The sequence below is a fragment of the Malaclemys terrapin genome, chromosome 14, assembly GCF_027887155.1.
Source record: "Malaclemys terrapin pileata isolate rMalTer1 chromosome 14, rMalTer1.hap1, whole genome shotgun sequence".
Lineage (NCBI taxonomy): Eukaryota > Metazoa > Chordata > Testudines > Emydidae > Malaclemys > Malaclemys terrapin.
Window position 1 is genome coordinate 20,091,292 of NC_071518.1, and position 15,289 is coordinate 20,106,580.

General features: G+C 42.1%; 1 protein-coding gene across 1 annotated transcript in view; it reads left to right on the plus strand.

Annotated features, from left to right (window-relative positions):
- SLC7A10 (solute carrier family 7 member 10) overlaps window positions 1-10,912 on the plus strand; it is a 74,282-nt gene extending 63,370 nt beyond the window's left edge. The window contains exons 9-11 of the mRNA XM_054049100.1: window positions 4,843-4,992; window positions 5,438-5,615; window positions 7,230-10,912. Coding sequence (XP_053905075.1) covers window positions 4,843-4,992; window positions 5,438-5,615; window positions 7,230-7,360 — 459 coding nt within the window. The 3' untranslated portion in view covers window positions 7,361-10,912. The remainder of the gene's footprint in view (window positions 1-4,842; window positions 4,993-5,437; window positions 5,616-7,229) is intronic.
- The last annotated feature ends 4,377 nt before the right edge of the window (window positions 10,913-15,289 follow it).

The window sequence follows — 15,289 nt, forward strand, 5'->3', positions numbered from 1 at the left end:
TGAACCCTTTTACCGATTCTGTTAGCTCAGTGCAAACGTGGAGAAAATCTCCCCACAGTCGATGCTAATTCCACTCCACAGGGCTAGTTTAGAGCTTGCTGCCAAGCTAATAGCCATAGTGGGCCCAAGGTACAGGGCTAAATGCTACTCATTGTTCAGTAAAACTAGATGCTTTGTGCAGTGATACCTTGAGCTTCTGGAGAATCAGGATGTCTTCCCTTTACTTTGGCCCTGTAAAGAAAGTGAGTAGAGAAGATCAGCGTAACAGATCCAAAAGAAGAATATCCCAGCTGAACACATTGGGTAAAATAAGGGGGACACACAATTATATTAAAAAGCTACACACTTTTAAATGTAGAAAGGAAGGATTTTGATTCATTTCTTGGTTAGTTTTTTTACACAATGTAAACTTATCTTATAGCAGTGAGTTCCACAAGTTGTTACTCAGATTGAGTTGTTAGCAAGATGGTGGGGTTGAGCCCAGCATTTGGTCTTAAAAATGTGCCTCGTCATCTTGAAGGAAAAAGAGGGAGAATTATTACTCACCCCCAACTCTCTCTTACTCCACGACACATCATGGGGATCAAGGCCACTTCCTTCCAGAGTTTAGCAGGGGTCTAAAAGGTTGTAGTAAGATTAAAATGTGCCGTTATATTTTATTTTACATTCCTCATGCTTCAATAACTGTTAGCATGAAAATTCCCTCACAGGCACATTGGCTGAAATCTTGACCCCACTGCAGTTAGTGAGAGGCTTTTGCATTGCAGTGATAGTCAACTGACTTCAGCACAGCTAGGATATTCACCCATAAGTGATGTTATTCTCCCAGTGTGTGGCTAGCTATAGCAGTAGTGCTATCACAGCCCAGCACTATATTTTTCTCAGTAACCGTTCTGCATAGTTTATGTTTATATAAAATCATGATTTAGCCAAAAGGTGGCAGTGCCCTGGCATCTTTCCTGCCCATACACACCCACATAACTCAATGTCTGGAGTCTTTTCTGGTTGAGCTGCACTACACAATCAGTGTGGTGTGTAAAAAAAACAAGCTCCAGTATGGACTCATATTGGGCAGCTGAGCTGTGGTGATGCATATGAAGCAAAGTCCCTTTGTCCATAAAAATACATCAGCTCAAATAATGGGCTGAGCGTCAGTGACTATCACTCTGTGAACTAGCCAGAGCGTAAGCAAGCTCCTTGTGCAGAGCAGAACTGGCAAATCAAACAAATGCCAGCTACCCAGTTTGTAGAGAACATTCCCTTTAAATTACTGTGCAAATTACAGAACCAACACTGCATATGAATGAATCATTCAGCAGTAGGGGTTTATTTTACATCTCAGGATGTACTAAGTGTTGCTCTGAAATATTAATTTCTATATACATAGTAATATTAAAATAATATACTGTACACAGTTACAATAGTAAATTATGTCAGACTTTAGGCAAACCTAATTAATGCATCAGGATTTTTTAAATGAATCATAGCCTGTGCATTAAGGTAGACCTAGTTAAGGTCTCAGAAGATTACCATGTTTTTGCTGTTCCTTTCCAAAATCGGGTGTTTAAACAAGGTGGCCATTAATGCAAAGTGAATGGGGTTCAAACCGTTTAAAAGACTATTTTATTGGGGTGCACAGTTCAATAGATTCAGATCGTGGAAGTTCCTTCACCTGAGGTTTTCAAAAGGAGGCTGGATAGCCATCTGTCTTGGATGGTTTAGACACAGCAAATCCTGCACCTTGGCAGAGGATTAGACTAGATGACCCTTGCGGTCACTTCTATGGTTCAATGATTCTGGATGCTATCACGTTAGGGTGACCATATTTCCCAAAGGCTGGGACTGGCGTCGCTGCTGGCTTGAGCCCTGCCTCCCCCGCTGTGTGGGGTTGGCATTGCTGCTCACCACCACCAACTCCCGCACATGTTCCTTTGTGCCCCACTTTCTTGACAAAAGTGGGCATTTGTCCTGTTTGCTCTTGCCAGCTGATCAAGTTGGCAAGAGCAAATGGGACAAAATGCCCACTTTTGCCAAAAAAGTCGGGATGGCCGGGACAGGGCTTAAAAAGGGACTATCCTGGCCAAAACAGGATGTACGGTCACCCTATGTTACATGTTTTGAAACTTCCCAAGCATTATGCATGGCACTGGTGTCCACCACGATAGTTATCAGAGGAAACAGTATGGCACGCAAGCAACACTCTCCACTCAAAAAACTCAAGAAAGTATTTGAATGGAAAATGTGGGCCAACCAATTTGGCAACAGGGTCATTTGATCAGGAATATGCTGGAGACTAATCCCTATATAGTGAACACAAGTTCTGATTGCCTTCGTGTCACCTACACCTGAGATCCCATCAGCCTAAGGGGCTTTGCCACAAACCAGCTAATCATGGCAAAGAGAACACCTAGAGCAAATCAGATGGAGGTATTACATGACATTGATACAAAATATTATGCTCTCCTATTTTAAACCTTTTCAAGTCACCAGCTTCAGGATGAAAGTCCCCAAAGTCTCGAGGGATTCATATTAGCAGCTGCGGAGTGGTGAGACACTTGGATCTCTAGCATTATTTGCTGGTGCCAGTGGCACATGAGAGCCACCCACCTTCAGGGATATTGCCACAAACCAGCTAGTCATGGGAAACAGGAATCTGAGCAGGGAGAAGGCTCACAATAATGGAGAGGTTCTGGGATCCCACCTTGGGATCTGCAGGTGCTCAGATTCTGGAATTTAGTGGATGATACTTTATAGTTTGGGGTCATTTGTATGACAATAACACTGCATATGGATGAATGATTATTATAGTTTTAGAACACATCACTGTTACAGAATACATATGGGTTTTGATTAATACAGGTAAAAATGTGATCAAAAGATATTTGAAAAACCTAAGTTTAGTGAGGCATAATTACCTAAATTGGGTCCCATTCTGCAATCTTCTGAGCATCCTTAGCTCCTGGCTAATGTCAGTGGGAAGTGAGGCACTCAAGACCTCTCAGGATCAGGCCCATAAACCGTAAGCCAGCTCTATTAACATTAATAGTGTTATTCACAAACAAAGCAAGTTCAAATAAGCAAGCTGATGCATGGAAATTTCCACCTGCCACTTTCTAAGCAGTAGTAATGCCAAAAAGATTAATGAAGTAGGTCATTTTCAGCGTGTCCCACTGGCTGAGAAAAAAGAAAAGAAAAGCTAAAGCTTTTATTCTTTATACTATATACAGGTCACTTAGAACAAAGTAATGTACTAGCCACAGCATGTTTGTCTACAAGAAATCCATCCTTTCCCATAACAGACAACTTTAATTTTGCCAGAAGTCCTGTCATAGAGTTTAGCAGCTTTTAAAAACACACATAACAGAAATTGGTGGAGTGAAGCCATTAAAAGCATGGACAGTAAGTGCTCTGTTCTCCAGTGTAGTTACACCTGCAGCACTTAGGATCAATCCTCTGCCCTCTGACGTCCATGATTAAAAACTCCATTGATTTCATTAGGAAGCTAGAACAAGCTTCAATTCAGGGGGGAAATGTTAGTGATTAAAGTTACTGAATTACAGAAAGCTTCTGCCTGGGAATAAAGCTTACACCAGTTTAGCTCCTATAGCATTCTCCAGTTCAAAATCAGTCAGCTTCATTGGTCTTACTGTTCATTAGCACCCTCTTCCCCTTGTGTGCAACCTGATCGTATACATTATGAAGCGCAAACACTGGAAATATGCTGACTGCATTGGACAGGGGGGGGGTGATTCATGTGATCAGGCCTTTTCTCAAGAGTGTTCATTTTTAACACAGTACATAGCTGAAGAATGGTCAGCACCAATATTAACTATGACGCATTGCAGATGTTCTACAGCTTTCTGAACAGAGTATCACAAATTCTGCCTTAAGCCAAGGTTGTTGTGAAAAGCCTTAATATCTGGGTTGTGCTGGGAGTTCAGCCAACACTGTGATCAGGAGAGGACAAGGAATGGAAAACCCCTCAACCACATAGCAGCACCAGGGATGCTACAGGTGCCATCATGGTAGATGAGCTACACTCCCTGTATCGCTACCCTGAAACTTCTTGCGTGCTAGTCCGGAAGGCCCCGTGGATGAGGTTCACAGTGCACAGGTTGCAGACTCATCTTGCCCCATGTCCCCCACCCCCAATGCAGCAGACCATCACCAGCGTTTCAATTCAGGACGCTGCACAGCCACCGAGATGGTGGGTTAAGCCTGGCATTTGGCCTTAAAAATGTGCATAGTCATTTTGTAGGAAAAATGGGGAGAATTACACACACCCTGGCTATCTCTTACTCCACGCACATTACCTCTTTGGGTATCCAGGCCACTTCCTTCCACTTCTGGTATATCTTCTAGTCATTGTTTGACCTGGGTCATCAAATTTACCCAATGCCAATATCAACAGTAATGTTTTCAAAGACAACGTCTTAATTGGCACTCGCAGTTCTGCACATGCAAAGGCTGGTTTGAGGCCCCTTTGAATATTGGGCTGCAAGTACTTGTCAAAGCTATTCATGTTATTAGTGAGGAGAGCTCTGCAAGTATGCACAGGTGTTATTGAATGACCATGATTAGCACCATCATTTCAGGGAACATTCTCCATGCATTCTTATAACTAGATCTATAGGAACCTGACTTCAACATAAAATAAATCCAGAATCTCCATTCAATCCTGGGTTTTTGTGGCACACTTTTTATGTAGTAAACAGACTCATAGGAGGCAGTAGCTACACCCAGCATAGGATGTAAATAAAAGGAACTTAATTGCTTGTTGTTGTTTTTAAGCAAGCTTTTCTGGTGATGACTCAAATAAGAATGTGCTTCTCTCTTGTTTAGTGTTTGACCACTATTATCATCATGCTTGTTGGAGACACGTACACATTAATTAATTACGTATCGTTTATTAACTACCTCTGCTATGGAGTGACAATCATAGGCTTGATTGTGTTGCGCTGGAAGAAACCCAAAATCTTCAGACCTATCAAGGTAAAAATATTTAAGCCAAATTTCTTAGTCCTATGATCTTCCTATTAACAAGCTAAAGAATGTGTCAACCACAGCAAATCCCTCAAATCCCTTATCAAACCTTGACGTACTGTTTATTATTATTTCTGTTGTTTATTATGGTAGTGCCTAGACGCCCTGTGGTGGGAGGTACTATACAAACACATAGCAAGAGTTACGTCTCTGCCAAGTAGTAGTTATAGTCTAAAGAGACAAGGCAGACAAAGGATGGGAGAGGAAATAGAGACACAGCTAAATGAAGCCTAAGCTCACACTGCTGCGTTTTGTCAGAGGTAGAAGTAGAAGCCAGATCTTGTGACTCCCAGTCCATTGCTCGATCCACTAGCCCTCACTGCCTCTCCCCTCTATACCTTGCAGAATGCTGTTACATTTCTGTACATTTCTCTTCTCTTCCCTCCCCTCTTAGGTGAATCTCCTTGTTCCAGTCACTTACCTGCTATTTTGGGCATTTCTACTGATCTTCAGTTTCTATTCTGAGCCAGTTGTCTGTGGAATTGGACTAATTATCATATTAACTGGAGTGCCCGTGTTTTTTCTCGGAGTGTACTGGAGAAATAAACCAAAGTGTGTAAATAGGCTAGCTGGTAAGAACACATTATGGTTCATTAATTCAGCCTCACTGTTTGTTCATGAACATGTAGGAATTTGTTTCAACCTTTCAGGTCTACATTTCGACAAATCCACAAAGGGTCCCAGTGACTGTGTGGCATTCACCAAAACTACCATTAAATTATGCAGCTCTGCGGAGCTCTTTGGACAGGATTTTGCTGAGCAAAGTGTTTAGATTTTACCCCAATTATTTACTTCTTGACCACATGAAAGAGAACTTAATGCCAATACACAATATAAAGCTAGAAGCAGGAAAACGTGATGCATATGGCACAAGAGATCATCAGATTTATAATTGAGCATAGGAAAACTGCCTATTGATAAAGATACCCCTGCCAATTTTTAGACCCTAAACCTGTACACAGAAGAAACTAGGTGTCTCTCAAAGTACAGACATTTCAGTGCTTAATTTTTGAATAAGACATAAGGATGCTAAGGTCAGGCTGTGAAATGCAAACAGAGAAACAGATAAAAATCAACAGACTAGAGAGAGCAAAAAAAGGAGAGAGAGAGAGAGTGGTGAAGAGGTGTGGCTAGCATGTGACTGTCAGTAAAATACAGAAGAGCACTACTAGTTTACCCATTCTTTTCTGCAAAGAAGCTGACATCCCATGTGCAAAAGTGCTCTCATTAATACACCACTTTCTAGAATTTAGCAAAGGTTTCAGAGGCTTTTACATTGGGGAAATATTCAAAAGGTAACCTTATTGAAATGATTATTTCATAATGGTATCCAGATAGGGATAGCCTGGGTTTACTGCCAGGTCCCAGAGATGTAAGCTGAGCCATCTGACATACTCCATTCAGCTGGATTATGATAGTCAGCTGTGGGAAGAGGCAGGAAATGTCAAATTTTATTTTTATGATGCTGTAACTTGTTCATTTAGGTTACTGTAGTTCTCCCTTTGCATGTTTTCCGCCCCTCTTTGACATTGCACATTCCTCCATTCATCCAGCTTGCTTATTTGGCCTGTTCAGCAAAGCACTTATTCAGGAGTGTACCTTTAAGCATGCAAGTAAGTCTCATTGAGCTCAAGTGCTAAATAAATAATAAACCAACACTTAAGTGCTTTGGCAAATCAGATGTTAGCTCTATCCCACTCCTACCCTACTTTTGTGTCAATTTTGTGTGTTCATTCCCCCAGCACATTACTGATATACATCCCAATGTACGTCCAGAATTCCCACATGCATAAGACAGGAAAGTCAGGATCTACCACTCCCATGAAAATAAATTACACACCAGTCATACATCTTAGCTAGAACAAGGTCTTTGAGGTTTTTTTTTGTTTTTTTTTTTAAATTTGCTTTAAGGCTAGGATGTCCAAAGGCGTCTAGAAAGGTTAGGAACCTTCCACCCTTAACTCCCTTAGGGTCCTTTGACTCTCAAGACTCAATGCTTTAGGGAAAAAATCAATTCATCATTTTAACTGGAAAAGAGCAATAATATGGTATGATGGGGTAAGCCTCACCATACTTGGACTTGCATAAACAGCAGAGCTTTGAATGTATATGTGCTTACATAGGAGATTGCTTGAGAGGACTCAAATAATCATCACATTAACAAAGTGAGTTTGTGTTTTTCATAGAATCCATGACATACTGGGGACAGAAGTTGTGTTTCGTCGTCCACCCTCAGGAGGGAGCTCCAGAAGAGGATGATCTGCCTTTCACTCAGTCTCAGCTACCAGGAAGTGAAAAGTCCTTGAAGAAACAGTGAAAAGTCCTTGAAGAAATAATGAAGCAATAATGAGACAGAAGTAGTTTTTTGTTTACATGTTGATTTTTGCAAAAAGTTTTTCTTGAAAAAAAAATGTTTTTAGAAATTGGATACAGAAGCCCATGAAATGAGCTACACTTTTACAAGAGTCCTTAGTGCTTAGCTTTTCCTAAAAAATATAAAATAAGGAGCTGGTTATTTATTTCTGACAGTGTATTTCAGTCAGCAAGGAAGTTTAGTGCAGGTACAGTAAGCTAAGTTCTTCATCACCAATTCCAGCAGCCTTCGGGATTAATCTGGAAATTTCAAGATTGGGGCCTCCTCCAATAGTGAAAATAAAATGGGGAAAGTCAATGGAATAGGGGAAGCCAATGGTCCTACTCATGCTCCCACTGGAGTCAGTGACAAAACTCTAATTGATTTCACTGGCACAGGCTCAGACTCCACATGACCCATGTAGTTTTCAAATTACAATCTAAAAAACTCAATTGTGCGAACACTTCTGCACGTGAATAACTTTACCCTGGAGAGCAAAGTTACACGCAAGCCTGTGTATTCGCAAGTTTGGGTATTAAAATTGTGACCATTGATAGCGTCAACAGTAAGGGTATGTCTACACATCAAAGAAAAACCCACTGCTGCGGTTCGTGGGGCTCAGCTCAGGGGGCTGTTTCATTGCTGTGTAGACCAGGCTCAGGCTGGAGCCTGGACTCTGACACCAGACATGTGGGAAGGTCCCAAAACTCAGGCTCCAGCCCAAGCCCAGAAGTCTACACAACAATGAAACAGCACCGCAGCCTGAGCCCTGCGGGACTGAGTCAGCTGGCATGGGCCAGCCGCGGGTTTTTCTTTGCTGTGTAGACGTACCCTAAGAGCTTATCCAGGGTATTTATATACAATACATTAGAGCTGAATGTATAACTTCTACACTGTATTTGATCATTTTTATCATCGTTCAATTATGTAAAGAAACCATGGAAATTGTGATATGATCTAAAGTAACTTCAGTCTTCAAGCAGTTTTGCAAACAAGGAATTGGGGTTTGTAGTATGAAATCTGAACAGCTCTGTTATTACAATAACCAGAAAAAAAGGTGGGTGAGGTAATATCTTTTATCTGACCAACTTCTTTTGGTGAAAGAGACAAGCTTTCAAATTTAAAAAAATGTATTTAAACTGATTTTAAACTTGGTTAGTCACTTCTTATAGCATATACTTTTTCTTCAAACAGGAATTGCAAGCAATATTTGTGTAAAACAAAAACACCAGCCTCAAGTACCACAATCTTTACATCTATACATTTGATGTGCTACTTTAACAAACAAATGCCAATAGAGCAAGTATTGGCTAATCATTGGTGCTTCTAGGACAGGCTATCTATCTAAGGACTCCTCTACATGGGAAAGTTTCAGTTTAACCTAAGGTGTGAATTTAAAAGTGATGGTTATACAAGGACCTCCTCCCCACCCTATGGACACTTATAGTTAGGGCCCTACCAAATTCATGGTCCATTTTGGTTAATTTCATAGTCATATGATTTCAAAAACCTTAAATTCATGATTTCAGTTATTTACATCTGAAATTTCTTGGTGTTGTAATTGTAAGGGTCCTGACCCAAAAAGGAGTTGTGGGGGGTTCGCAAGGTTATTGGAGGGGGCATTGTGGTACTGCTACCCTTACTTCTGCGCTGCTGTGGTGGTGGTGCTGCCTTCAGAGCTGGGCAGCTGGAGAGCGGCGACTGCTGGCCGGGAGCCCAGCTCTGAAGGCAGAGCCGCAGCCAGCAGCAGCACGGAAGTAAGGATGGCATGGGATGGTATTGCCACCCTTACTTCTGCACCGCTGCCTGCAAAGCTGAGCCCTTGGTCAGCAGCCACCACTCTCTGGCCACCCAGCTCTGAAGGCAGCAGCACAGAAGTGAAGGTGACCTGGTATGGTATTACCATGCTTACTTTTGTGCAGCTGCTGGCGAGACGCTGCTTTCACTGCTGGGCGCCTGGCCAACAGCTGCCGGTCTGTAGTCGCCCAGCTCTGAAGGCAGTGCAGAAGTAGGACTGGCAATACCGTGACCCCCCTAAAATAACCTTGCAACCCCCCCTGCAACTCCCTTTTGGATCAGGACCCTCAATTTGAGAAACACTGGCCTCCCCCATGAAATCTATATAGGGTAAAAGTACACAAAAGACCAGATTTCACAGTCCATGATGTGTTTTCATGGCCAGTGAAATTGGTAGGGCCCCACTTCTAGTATTAAAAGCTGGGGGCGGGGGTTTAGTTTGTTTCTTGGGAAAGGATTTAAGCTAAACCAAAGTCACTCATATAGTAGCCACACAGGGAAGTTCAGAGTGATATAACTGGTAAAACTCTCATGTAAGCAAGCATAGAGAGCACAGAAAGGCATTGGAAAAGGTACTCGGACCTTACAATGATGCGCATGTGCCACTGCAGCTGCACTGTTGTAGGATAAGCAGTGTGGTGCCTCTTTGTCGCCAGGAGATAGTTCTCCCGACAAAAAAATAAAACCACTCCCAATGAGGGATGGTAGCTTCGTCGCTAGGAAAGCATCTCCTGCCAACAAAGCCTTGTCTACGCTAGCGCTGTTCATCATTAAAAGTTGTGTTGTTCTGGGGGATTTTTTTTCACCCCCCTGACCAAAGAAATTTGAATGACTTAAGTGCACTGTAGACATAGCCTGAATATCACAACTAAATACAAGGTGGAACAGAGTGTTTAGCATAAGTAGTTCACGCATATCTAAGAGACTATTCAAGGTGTTAAGAGTTCAGTGTAGTTCAAAAGCTTCTCTCTTTCACCAACAGAAGTTGGTCCAATAAAAGATATTACCTCACCCACCTTGTCTCTCTAATATCCTGGGACCAACATGGCAAACAACATTACAATAACCAGATATTTATGCTAAACTTAGTAAAGTTCTACTGTCAAATGGGAAGAAAAAGAACTGTACTGTGTTTCTAGTATAAATGCAATGGGAAAAAAAGGAACAAATTCTGGTATATTTCTATTTTTTCTAATGTGCTCACACAAAAATTCACCTCGCCTTTGAAGACGAACTCCACATTTCACCCATGTTCAATGAAGAAACTGTCCTTAATTTTTTTACCACCAGATGCTCATTAGACGGTGCCTTGGTATGTTTGTAGTTGTAACAAATTGATATGTTTAGAGTTCTAGTAGTGGCTTATTTGCTAAATTTATGGTGGTTGCAAATGTAAAAATGTAACCATTTTCATACCAAAGAATCTTTTGAAAAATGCAAAATCACAGAATAGCTCTAAGCAATATTCCAATAGCTACTACTTTGTTGTAACTTTTAGAAATATAGATGATCATATTTACTACTTTTAAAATAGCCATATCAATTTTAATTTGCAAGTATCATGATTTACTGTATTTTAAAGACCTTGGTACAACAATTAAGGATTCAATTGGTCTCTTAGTTTGTCAAGTACCATAGGACTACTCTCTACAAATACACTGAACCTGAGACTCAGACTATGAGGCAAGTTCAAGGAAAGCATCTTCCAACTGAATTTAGAATGTATTTTTATTTTAAATATATACATCCAGATGGTATATATCCAGATCTTTCAGACAGTAGATATTTTAAAAGGAAGCACAATATACCCTCCTCTCTTTGTATGAAGCGGTTAATCAAGAGATTATTAAACTATATATGTAGTTAGAGAGAAAGTGTGTGTTGTGTATATACATATATAAATGCTAGAGAGACTCCACATTTAAATAATCTTTTGAATATGTAGCTTTGCAAATGAAAGTTACAAACATGAAGCCACATTTTTGACAGAGGATGGACGCCCTTCACTGTGCTGAAGAAAACAAATTTATATTGATTTAGCATGATTTACCTTTATACATGATTTACCTTTGCCTGTCAAGGCTTTCATGACCAAGATTCTGATGTTCTTTAGATTAAAATTCATGCTCAGTGACAGTTTCAGAAAAGATTCCTTCCCCTTCCAATATCACAAGATAGCAAATTATATAGAGTTTAGCATCAACAATAGTTTATTTCCCCCAACAATGAAGATATGAAAGTTGGCTGGAGTTTAGGCTTTGTAGAACTCTTCAGCAACAAGCCTGTGCTGTTATGAGAAAGGCACAAATAATAATAATATACTGCAACTGCTGTCATGATTTCACTTAGATTGTTTGTTTGTTTGTTTAAGGAAATGAAAATCAGAATTAAAGGACCAATTGCCTCACAGTTGTTAATTGTTTTTGGCTGAAATCTTTCCTGATTCCGCTACATTTTCATACTTTAAAAATAAGAACCTTCTGGGCTTAAAATCAGGAGGCTGAATTTAGAGATTCAGGGTTTTAGTTTGGGCCCATCTTTAATCCATAAATCACCTCATTTGAAAGCTGTTTCAGCATGTTCTATTTAGTGATCACAAACAGCTTCATTTATAATCTCAACAAAATTATATTTAAAATTTTTTACATTAAAGTTAGTTTCTAATTTATAAAATATCTGACTGTCAAAATCAACATGCCCAACCAGCAAGATAATTTCATGCTCCACCAAAGAAAAAGATCTAATGATTTAAGATGGATTTCATATCTTTTTAAATAAGTGAAGGAAATGACATCAAAACTTCTGTTACTCAGACTTCTGTCTCTCTTTCTGTCTTCGGTATTTTTAGAATGTTCATCATTGTCCTAGCGTTCCTAAAGATGGTAGAAAATGGCCTATTAGTCCAAATTTAACATTCTTGTTATCATTTTAAAGCAAACTATCAGCCTAGTCAGCCAGTTTTTACCATGATATATTTTAAATAAAAGGGGAAAGGTGGGGAAATGGAGCCAATTTGATACAAAAAGTCATGTCAGGAATCTCTTGATATTTGATAGAACAGAGTGAATAGCGTCAGGGCCAGCTCTGGCTTTTCAGGGGAGGGCGGCCGGAGCCCCGGGGGGAGGGCGGCGAGCCCCGGCCGGGGCTCCGCTCTCCCCGGCGGCCAGAGCACCGGGGGGAGGGCGGCGAGCGCGTCCGGGGCTCCACTCTCCCCGGCGGCCAGAGCACCGGGGGGAGGGCGTCGAGCGCGTCCGGGGCTCCACTCTCCCCGGCGGCCAGAGCGCCAGGGAGAGGGTGGCGAGCCCCGGCCGTGGCCCCGCTCTCCCCGGCGGCCGGAGCCGGAGCACCGCACCGCCCCCCTCCAGGTGCCGCCCCAAGCACAAGCTTGGTGGGCTGGTGCCTGGAGCCGGCCCTGAATAGCGTTCAAAAGAGATTGAAATATGAAACCGGTGGTGTTCAGGACCACTGCAATCCCAAGATATTTGCTATCCTAATTGAAACATTGCTAGATTCCTCCTCTACCATATTATTATTAATATTCTCTTTATTGACAATATGCTAATTTTTCCCTTACTTGACATATAAATCCATATAAGCTGGATATTAATTTTTCACTTCTCAAAAAGAAATGCCATGACCACAGAGAGAATTATGTATCATTTATACCTCAATAGCAACATTTTTTTAGGGATGGATAAACTACCTCAAAGTTATGGGGTTGTTTAGAGCTGAGTAATAGACCCATTTCTATTGATTTAATAAAAAAGCCCAGGTGGTATTACAGTCACCTGCATACAAAACAAAACCCAGATGCCTTAAACTCCAGTAAATACAACTGAGCATATTACTGGTAGAAAAAGTTGGATCAAGAATTGGGCTTCAAATTAAGTTTTTTAATGGATTTACAGTCTCTTGTGCTTTAATACTGATAGTTATAGGGCCATGATGACTGTTGAAAAATGCTCTGTCACTGTATTTAGCACTTCCAGCATCCAGAAAGTACAACTGAGGAGAGGGAAATTAAGTACAAAGTTACAAGAGTATTTAAAATTTTATAAACCAAAAGGGAAACCTTGAAGTTAGCTTTACAGCAGCTTGGAAGCCAGTGAAAAGATGGATGTGACAAAGGAATTTACTTTTTTGTTCTAATTAAAACACGAATTAAGAGAGTTTGCACCCTCGATTACTTCAACAGAGTAAAGTGAAGAGTCACAGAAGGATACTATGTTTTCACCACTCTGTTCACAGGCTGAGAAAAGCATCAACAATTTACTGCAAAGCTGCAATTACAAGTCCATTCACATTGGAGATATTTCAAGGACTTATAAAATACCTTAAACTGACATGAACAACAGTTCAGCAACAAAGCTAAATTGTACATGTAAGTGCAAAACTCAACACAACCTTACACTATGGAGCCTTCATAATGACAACTGGGTTCTGGGACTTGACTAATCCTTATGCTCTAGAATTTCCCTCACTCACTGCCATTTCCTTTGCTGTAAGTGGATTTCATGGTATAAAAATAAATCTGACTTCCTGTACCAAGAAACTAAAGCTAAGCAGAGCTGATGAGTTTTGATGAATCAAAATCCTGCAGGTTTGTGAACTGCTGTCAATACACAGCAAAGAAGACATACCTCTAATTTGTTCTCTTGTATTGGGTATAGGATCCATCTATAAAATCTTTGAAGTTTTGTCTCTCAGTTGGTGGCCTGGCTCTAAACAGACATTCATCACTTCGTAGGTCCCTCATCTGGTGCATTGGGCTTGCCATGTGTACATCCTGCATTTTACTAAAACTGAGACTCAGAGCAATCCTTTGTGGTATTCCAGACAGCAGTTTTAACTGGTAAACCCAGAGACAGTCTCCACTGAATCACACCAGGTCGAGTTGCACTAAACAGGTCAAGGCTGGAAGTCAGTGCACCACCCAAGCATGCACTGATTTAAATCAAAGCGAGCAGCGGCAGCCAACAGGGCGGCTAACAGGGGAGTTTGAGAGGGAGTTCTCATTGGAGGAGAAGGTACCTGTATTTGCATCTGTCCTGTGTGTTCTTGGGTGTTCTTGTGTGTTTGTTTGTAGGGGCCGGCAGGGGCTGGGTGCTGGGACGGACGCCGAGCCCTGAGCAGGGGGCGGGGCTTGGCTGATCAAGGGGCCCATAAAAGCGGCTGCCCAGCCAGGCAGCGGTACAGCTGCGAGCAGCGGCAGCCAACAGGGCGGCTAACGGGAGTTTGAGAGGGAGTTCTCATTGGAGGAGGTAAAGGGGGAGGCAGGAGGGCGGGGTGTGTCGTGCGCTCTGTGTCCCCAGGTGCTGTGGGCAGAGACTGCAGCAGCCATGAGCCAAGCAGCAGCAGCAGACAGAATGCAGATGGCTGCATGTGGAAGCTGTGGTATGTATATAGTCCTAGCAGGAGACCCGGAACAAAGGTATGTGTGTATGAAGTGTCGCCTTATAGTGTTACTGGAGGAAAAGATTAAGGGGCTGGAGATGCAGGTAGAGACCCTGGTGGAGTTTAGGCAGGGGTTTGAGCAGCTGATGGAGGATGGGCACGGCGGGGCTGAAGGGGAAGGCTCTAGGGTGCAGGAGGAGGCAGTAGTAGATGACAGCGAGAGGGGAATGGAAGGAGGAGATCCAGGGAAGTGGAAGCATGTGACTGTGAGAAGTAGGCCAAGGAAAAGGAGGACCAGTGAGGGGGGAATAGAACTCAGGAATAGGTTTGAGTGTTTGGATAACGAGGTAGAGGGGCAGCAGGTGGTGACTGAAGGTGGGAGGGTGAGGAAGAAGAGAAGAGCTGCTAGTCCGAGAGAGAGGGGGGAGGAGTTGATGGAGACAGCACCAATTATGGGCCACCAGAGGATACAGGAAGGCATAAGGGGGAGCATAAGGGAAGATAGGAGCAGACACAGGTCAGGACTAGAGGGATCGGAGACTAGATTACTAGATCGCACTGTTGCCAGGCGACGGCAGGTGTATGTAATTGGAGACTCTTTACTGAGGAGATTGGACAGGCCTGTGACCAGGGCGGACCCGGAGAACAGAAGGGTGTGCTGTCTACCGGGTGCAAAGATACGCGATGTGGACCTGCGGTTGA